We start from the raw sequence: 8916 nt of genomic DNA, 5'->3' as shown, positions 1-8916 counted from the left end.
CAGAAAGGCTGTTACCTCTCTAAGAACCGTACACATTCTGTGTGCCCGTACATTTCCGCGATCCGACGCGGCGTATCCCCACATTTGTCTTTCCGGTCTATTGGGATGCCAGCATTGAATAGTGCCCTCAATACCGTCAATTTGCCTGTCTCTGCGGCGAAGTGGGCCGGCGTCCAACCCGAGTCCGTCCTTGCAGTGCCCTTGGCGCCGTTCTCGAGTAGAAGTCGGAGGCATTCCACATATCCTACGCGAAAAAGAAAATGCTCAAGGAAAAAAACTACATTCGAATAAGTAGGACCTAATCAGCTTTAAAAAGAAAGAAAAATCTTAAAAGAAAATAATCCTCATTAAATTATAACCAGTTTTATAAATCTTCAAAGTTGAGGGTTATCAGATAATCAAGATATGGATCGAGAACTGCAGTGTCTCATAGCCGCGCTATTCAGGTACTCTAAATCGAACCAAATTAACTCCCTGTTAGTACATGGGGTCTAACTTGATTTGTTTGTTTTAAAATATACCTGTAACGTATTATTGTATTATTGGCTATATCAAGCCACTGTCTTCTGTCATGTTCTTATTTGTACACTTCCATGTGTAATCTAAATATAATCAATTAATGAATACAGGTAACGTACGAATTTTAATCAATATTTTTGCAGGTTTTTAGATTGTGTTTTCCGAGTTTTGTAATCTTTGTTATGCATTATGTAAGACCATCACACACTATATACATGTTCTTTTTATATACATCATATATTGTAAACGTTACAAAATGAGTGTCTTGCCATGAAAATGAGAGCAAAGTACATTTCCCAAGGCCATACAAAAAAAGCCGACCCGATCTCACCCAACTGAGCTACCTCAGCTGCTTGATAATGGCTGAGATGTGCTCATTTTATTACTAATTACTCCTCTGATTGATCTAAGGTTTTGCATTTTCTAAAATGTTTGTACACTACAGTAAGATGGTCATCGATTAAAACAAACATGCGTGCATAAAAATTATACTTTATAAGGCTGTTAATCCATTCTTTTTACGAAAAACTTACATTAAATCCGTACATGATCCACATTATTCAATACAAGTCTTATAAATGTCTACGACTAATAAATAAAAAAAAATAATCAAAGAAGATGCGTTATTTTCTACAAGGAATATGATTACTGCTATGTTTTGTTTACTTGTTTTATGGGCGTTATTAGGTCTTCGGTGCAAGATGTTGAATGGCAGTACGTAAATCCGGTAGCCTGATGATCAAGGGTAGAACGTGTCAGTTGACATGCTTAGCTTCTCGTCATACATTATTCATAGCTCGTAACATATTATCTTTAAATGTTCTGAGGCATAAAGAGTTAGATTAAATTTCTGGATAACATGTATTCACTTCTTTATATACTCTTTGTTATTTTATAAATAATATCAGTAATAAAATGCAGCAAGCTAACTTACTCGCGCTTGCAATATTAGTATTCAAAACTTATCTTTCTGTTTCTTTCTCTATGCCCCTCTGTCTCTGTCTCTCTCTCTCTCTCTCTCTCTCTCTCTCACACACACACACACACACACGCCAATCAGGATCGAGATCATTAAACTTGTCAGCGCCAACACAGCAATAACATACTGTACCGGTTACTTGTCACAAATACAAAGCCCTCGACGAGGACGCTATAAAAGGGAATTAAATCAGATTTCTCCTAACCTATTGATATTTATGCTCAAACGTTATCATTGTAATAAATAACGTTAACCTTAGCCCAGATTTTACCTTTAATGTTTCGACTGGATTCTTATAGATGACAGGCACTGAATTAATAGGCATGATTTAAGTTTTACAGACCAAGGCAATTATTTTTGGTGTGCATATAACCTGGTGCATATGTAAACTGTCATATTTAACGACTAAGGAAAAAATTAGGTATTAAGCAATTGTGGATATCCACTAAAATGGCAAACGTTGAGAAAAGCTATGCATAACATCAGCCTTTTAGTATAAAGATGATCTTACACGAGTGTTCATAGCGCTCACAAGACTAAAATCATTCAGCAAGTTTTATACATTTCGGTTGCATTGCGCACGTATGTAAGATTACATTTATTATATGCTCATTTGTTTCTCCGTTAACTTTGGATTGCCATAATCGTTCAGTATTATTCGAAACTGAACTCGCGCGCAACTTCATATTGCACACATAAAGGAACTACTTTCTATTGTTAACAAACAATGGACGCAGATGGCCAGCACGTTTTGTAAACAGATTATGTACACTCACATAGTAATCGGTTTACGTTTTGGTTGATTACATTTGTTTCTGAATGAACTAAAGCAGATGTTTCGATGAACAAAGTTATTTATTTCTAATCTTTGCTCATGAGCTCTGATACTTACTGATGAATTTGTCCAACATATCGTATAACACACTTTATACAGGTTGTCAAGTAAGTGCCATTTAAAGCAGCACCGCTTGTATCATAACGCATCTTAATTTTTGTTTGGTTGTGTTACTGCTACTAAAATGTGTATTTTCATTAATAAAAGATCAGTACATACATCTCTTAAATTTTAGCAGCTGAACAAGCTGTAACTGATTTCTTCCTAGAACAAACAAGGAAACATGTACGAATTGTATATTCTTTGAAATCAGTCTCACACCAGATGATAGTATATTTTGGCCGAAAGTGGGCGAATGTCTGACATTGTCATCAGAGGGGCGGGGGTGTCCGATATTTTAAATAAACTTGGGATACTCTTGCCACGTTTACATTCTCCGAGGTGAGTTAACCAATGTTAACTTGCGCGTCTTATAAATTGCCCTGAACAGGGGATATGTATAACTTTTGTGACAGTTTATATGGGAACAGTGCGCGAAGAAGTGTACCGGAGTTGAAAATTATTCATTTGGACTTTTGATTATGTAAGAATAACAGTTGTTTTCCAGGTTTTGAATACTCCTGCGTTATCCGGCAAACGTTATCACAGCAAAGCATGTATGAGCTACATATTACCCCACACTTTCAACAACATTACGGATGTTGTTCGTCCTTTGAGTCCGAGAAAACCATGACAGCACTAACTTGTTTCATTTGTGTGGGCACCTGAGAGGATGATTCGGTTAATTTGTGCTCTGAATTGTCTATGGCACACTATACACAGGATGCCGCTTGGGGATGCTTGATCAATTGAGGGCGTGCTACAGTTCAGAAACTTATGCTGCACACGCATTGGCACTGCCTGTGCATTTCTCGTCAGAACATATTCTGTATATTAAATATGGATCAAACTGTGCCAAGTGTAACGATCGTGTGCAACATCTTTTGAAAAGTAAGGGTCACAGCTGAAGTGTTTCACTGATGGCTTGAAGAGTCTTTAACGCGTTTCTAATGACCTCCTAGAGTTCACTTTCCTCATTATGTTCGCCATTAGATGATATTCTTTGTACTCGCTCGTCTGACATCCGGGTGATCTGACTGCTCATGTCAGCCGTTTCTAATGACCTCCTAGAGTTCACTTTCCTCATTATGTTCGCCATTAGATGATCTTCTTTGTACTCGCTCGTCTGACATCCGGGTGATCTGACTGCTCATGTCAGCCGTGATTTCATCAACAGAGTGTGGATGCTTGGATGACTGCCCGTGCCAGAACCTCAGTGTCTGGAACCTTGCCCTAACGTTTTATCCCCAGGTAGCCCCTGTGAATATGGTTAAGTTTATCGGTATGATGTCTGTACACTGTCTAGATTTTTGCAAGCATATAGCAGGGTAGGTAATATAATGGCTTTGTAGACTTTACATCTGATTGCAGACTGATGCCTCTTTGGCTTCCTCGTGTTTACGCTATTTTGCAGAAATCCATACTTGTTTTGGCAATTCTTTTGTTGGTTTAGTCATCAATATGGACTGGTAGGTAGATTATATTGTTTCACTGCCTGACGACAATGCTTTCCATGTGCAAGTTGTACATCACCTCTTCATCTCTGTCTTGTTGATATTACTTATGAGATCAATGTTGTTAAAAACTAAAGAGAAATGGTCCATGCTGTGTTGTTTGTAAGGTTCATTGGTGACTGGGAATGGTTCAGTTGACTTATCGTCGTCCACAATGCGAGCAAGCATGCCATCATGGAATCGACCAACCATTATGATGAATTTCTCTGATCAACCGAATTTCGCCATGATTGTCAATAAGTTGCCTCAGAGATGCCTGTGTCAAGAGCTTTATGTCAGGTCAAGGAAAGTCTTGTACAGGTTGTACTTCTGTTGCCTTGAGATGAGGAGCTGCATGTGGTCGCTCGTCTTTACCTAAAACCAATCTGACTTTCAGGTAGTAGCTCTCGATCGATGTGATGCACACGACAATTCAGCACAATTCCGGCGAGGATGTCCCGATGGTGCTGCTTGCATATTGATGTTATTAATATAGGAAAACAAAATTTTATATAATTATTTGAAAGATAGAATGCGGAAGACCTTTCCTGAAAAAGAACCCAATGGCGCTAAAATTTTGTTCTTGCACTTATTAATATTCAATCAGTAAAGCAGGATGTTGAGCAATTATTTTAATATCTCGATATATATATATATATATATATATATATATATATATATATATATATATATATATATATATATGCATCTTGATATACGAGTCGCTTGATAACACGTTTATGGTTCAGGACTACAATTTGGAGGAAATCTGATGGGATAAGATCCACGCCTATGTTTATTTAAATATCTTACATTTTCTTAATCGCGCTCGAATTTATTACTATTTTTCTTACTGCGTGGTTAGCAGCCAGGAATTTCTAAAACAAAATAAAATTTCACTCGGTAAAAACATTGGAAGGTGTCCTCGAATTGTAGGAACTCCACACTTGTCTTCAAGAATACAAGCAAAATATAGTTCAATTGCAAAACACACACACACACACACACACACACACACACACACACACATATATATATATATATATATATATATATATATATATATATATATATATATATATATATATATATATATATATACACTCTTTCTACTATTACTGTAAAGAATCCCTATATTTTCAAGCACTTCTACGTCAAGAAGAAAAAAACCATGCTTCGCTTTTAAAAACTGGGTTTTATTGTGCACACAAGATGCAAAGCTTTGTGAATGCGAGGCCAGGACTTAAATATATGGGTCATATGTACCACATATCTAGCTAGAAGCTGCTTCGTATTGACGCAATCTGGCTTTCTTAGTAGCTGTCGACCAAAGTCGAACCTATGGATAAAGAGGACAGTTAAAGAAAGATACAATTCTCGGACACTTGATGAATTGTTTATTTTTTCTGATCTAGTAATGATCAAGCTTTTTAACTGCCTATTGAGATAACAGGGAAGACAACCAATTAACCACGTTATGACCCATTTGGTTGGTTGTGGTGGTGGGGGTATATAAAGGATCGTTGAATTGTTAGAGAATTATCCAGTAAATTATTTGTATATGGAACTAGCATCGTATATTTTTAAAAGATCACCTTTAGCTGCCGCCCAATGCAGCGCCGTTCTCTTTCCCCATTCCTCGTCCTTGAGGTTGACGTCAAACTTGCCACTGCGCAGGTACTCCTCTAGCGAATCATAATCGCCGGTAGAAGCCGCTTCGTGTATTTCCAGGCCGCCTGCCATACTGACCTTATGTCATGTCAGGGTCTAAAATAAATGTATCCTGTGTGATAACATGTGAAATAGTGTGTAATTACATTCAGATATAATTAAACTTTATCTTAAATGTGCATAAATAATTTTTTTAAAAATACAAAAATGAAAATAAAAATAATTTTGTGAAGAAGAAAAGTCAATTCCAGTCTTTCTAGTCAAAATCACTGTGACGTGCTCCGTGGTGCCCGCATACTTATTTTCGGAGGGGGAGAGAGAGGGTAAAACATGTAGTGGTCAGCTATTACGCTTTAAGGATGTAGGCCAAAACATGTTTAGAAGTGAACTTCGGGAAAGATGTACGAGTGTCCAAGGACAGGGTACTCTCTCTATCATGGAAATAAGTTTATCAGACTGTAGGGAACACATTTTGATATACAATCAAGTTTTTGTTGTAAGTCTTGATCCATTGGTTTGAGCATTGTAATTGTTACATCAAACTTTACATTCATATTTTTTTCGCCAAAATTAACACGAAAATGAATGAAATAACAGCTTAGAACGAGGCTGAACGCAGGGCTACGTGATCTGGATATGCAGAGGTTTTGTTAGCCTTCGTCACTGCAATCAGAATGGGTCTATCTCTCGGCCAGTTCGTTCAAGTTGAGAAATAATCTCAGATGTAGTTGTCGGTATACACATTAAAGCTGACAATGTTCTGGCGTCGATCTTAAGGTCACTGGAGGGTACTTTGCAATCGGAATGTCCTATGTTTTTTTCCGTCAAGTCAAGAAACAAACATAATTCGTCTCCATTGGTAACAATTTCTTTAAATGAAAACTAGAACATAGAAAATACACCACGGCTTGTACTGGAAATTATCAAATGTCTGCGGAATAGGTGTAACATAATGCTTGTTGGATGGATGGATGGATGTACTTATATATATATATATATATATATATATATATATATATATATATATATATATATATATATAGGCAGATCAATCTGGAGGTTGGCAAATAGGTCGGTAACTTCTTAAGTATGCACAAAAGAATGGGAGTGATGGCTATAATAAATACCCCTCCCCCTTTCTAAAATAACAACTTTGAGTGTCGAGATGTCAACGTCTCCTTGATTGAATTGAAAAATACATCTTCAAAACACCTTTTAATCCTAGACCACCACCACCACCACCACCGCCGAGAGAGAGAGAGAGAGAGAGAGAGAGAGAAAGAGAGACAGACAGACAGACAGACAGAGAGAGAGTCTGAAACAGGTTTAAGCGAAACGTCTGTGATCTTCCAGAATATGCCCTGCAAAAGAGTATGTAAAGATAGAGTATTTAACACTATTATTAAAAAGATTCTATGTATAACATACACGTGTCTGCTTATGGCCTAGTAATTGATATTTGTTGTATTGAATGTAAAACATATCTAATTTCAACTTCAGTTTGTTGGGTTTTACAACCGTTCTGAATGGGTTAGAAAACATCACGATCACGTTTACCCAAGATCAGCTGGCGTAGGTGTTTACCCCAAAACATTTATAGCTCATAAATGCCATGTTTCAATACAAAGCATAATATTACAACGAATCTTACCACATAGAACACTTTCATGTGTAGTTATCCATTACAGTTATCCATTACAGTTATGTATTACAGTTATCCATTACAATTATCCATTACAATTATGAGTTATAGTTATCCATTACAGCTATGCATTACAGATATCTATTACAGTTAACCATTACAGTTATGCATTACAGTTAAACATAACAGTTATCCTTTACAGCTAAACATAACAGTTGTCCATTGCAGTTATGCATTACAGTTATTCGTTACAGTTATCCATTACAGTAATGCATTACATTTATACATTACAGTTATGCATTACAGTTATTTATTACAGTAATGCATTACAGTTATACATTACAGTTGTCTATTACAGATTCATAGATGTTATTGAGATTAAAATTATACCAACTAAAACCTGCAGGAAAAAAATCCTGAAATAAAAAAGTTAGAGTAAAGCATAAATTATTCAAACTGCGTATGGGTATATTTGCTTTTCATTTGAAGGCCCAGACTGAAATATGTATTTATCCCTGTACCTGTCTGTCTTTCCTTCTTTTATCTATGCGTGAATACTTAACCACGTTATGTCTATGGCATGCCTTAACTTACATGAAGATAAAAACCTCGTCAACAATTATTTTGTTTAAATGTCTGAAATTCTAACAGTAAGATCACGGAAGGGAAGGAAAACATGTCTTCCGAATTACTAAGTCAAGCTTGACTTATTTATTTAAGAACACGATCTGTCAATAAAGTGATAATGCCGACATGTTTGAATATTGAATTTCGCTGTTGACAGAGTCTAGGACGAACATGGTATCTTGACAAATCCTTACCTTGTTAAGGTGCTTAGAATCCCTACATACATGTATATCATAGAAATACAGAACATATATTAATTCGACTTCAATTGTAGCTAAATACACACTGGCCGTGAGCCCCCTCGATAACAAGTAATAACAACAGGTCGAACATGTTTGATCAGGCCAGCATTTTGAAATCGATCGCTAACTATACTCTCCACACAAACTACTTCCGTTTAGTCGAAAAGACATAAAAGTCTTTTCACTGGTATACATAGGTAAAATAAAATGTCGTACCTTGTCTATATTTCCAATGTTATAGTCATCGAGTATTCTGACAGAATTGACTGTACAGATATAGCATATGGACAAACCGTTACAAAGAGTGCATTTATTCCGGTATTTGAACCTTTTATCGTGCCCCTATCGGACAGGTAAACGATTAAATGGTAACTGCATTGGAAACAGCACCGTAAGAAAAATCAATGATCATGAGTGAGTCGAATACTGTAAAACATCTATATAATTAAAACAGCAGTAGCGATAAGGTTATGGTATGGTTATAAACAAAATGATAAATACCTTTGGAGCGATAAAGAAGATAAATACATGGCAAAATACCTGAAAACTAGCACTATCACGTCAGCAACAACGACAACATTATCCAAAAAGACACTACTACTGACACTACTGCAACAAGAAGAACAACAAGAACAACTACTACTGCTACTATTACTACTACTACCATTACTACTACTACTATTTCTACTACTATTATTACTACTAATATTACTACTATTACTACTACTATTACTACTACTATTACTACTACTACTACTATTGTGATGTGTCTCTAGGCAAGAAACTTTACTTCCATAGTCTCGGCACTA

The 8916-nt window shown here is 36.3% G+C and overlaps 1 protein-coding gene across 2 annotated transcripts in view; it reads right to left on the bottom strand.

The window, feature by feature from the left end:
• The window catches only part of LOC149806383 (ankyrin repeat domain-containing protein 66-like), an 11255-nt gene extending 2777 nt beyond the window's left edge, over positions 1-8478 (bottom strand). The window contains exons 1-3 of one of the 2 annotated variants that reach the window (XM_089952440.1): positions 8324-8478; positions 5521-5692; positions 16-244 (exon numbers count right to left, since the gene is read on the bottom strand). In XM_089952440.1, the coding sequence (XP_089808566.1) occupies positions 16-244; positions 5521-5668 (377 nt within the window). In that variant the 5' untranslated portion in view covers positions 5669-5692; positions 8324-8478. Of the gene's footprint in view, positions 1-15; positions 245-5520; positions 5693-8059; positions 8254-8323 lie in introns of those variants that run through there. The other variant, XM_089952429.1, reaches the window with a different exon arrangement.
• Positions 8479-8916: the final 438 nt, after the last annotated feature.

Source organism: Sinohyriopsis cumingii, chromosome 1 (genome assembly GCF_028554795.1).
Source record: "Sinohyriopsis cumingii isolate HCF-2022 chromosome 1, ASM2855479v2, whole genome shotgun sequence".
NCBI classification, from domain to species: Eukaryota; Metazoa; Mollusca; class Bivalvia; order Unionida; family Unionidae; genus Sinohyriopsis; species Sinohyriopsis cumingii.
Note: the sequence above shows the minus strand (reverse complement) of the source record. Positions and strands in the feature narration are given on the sequence as shown.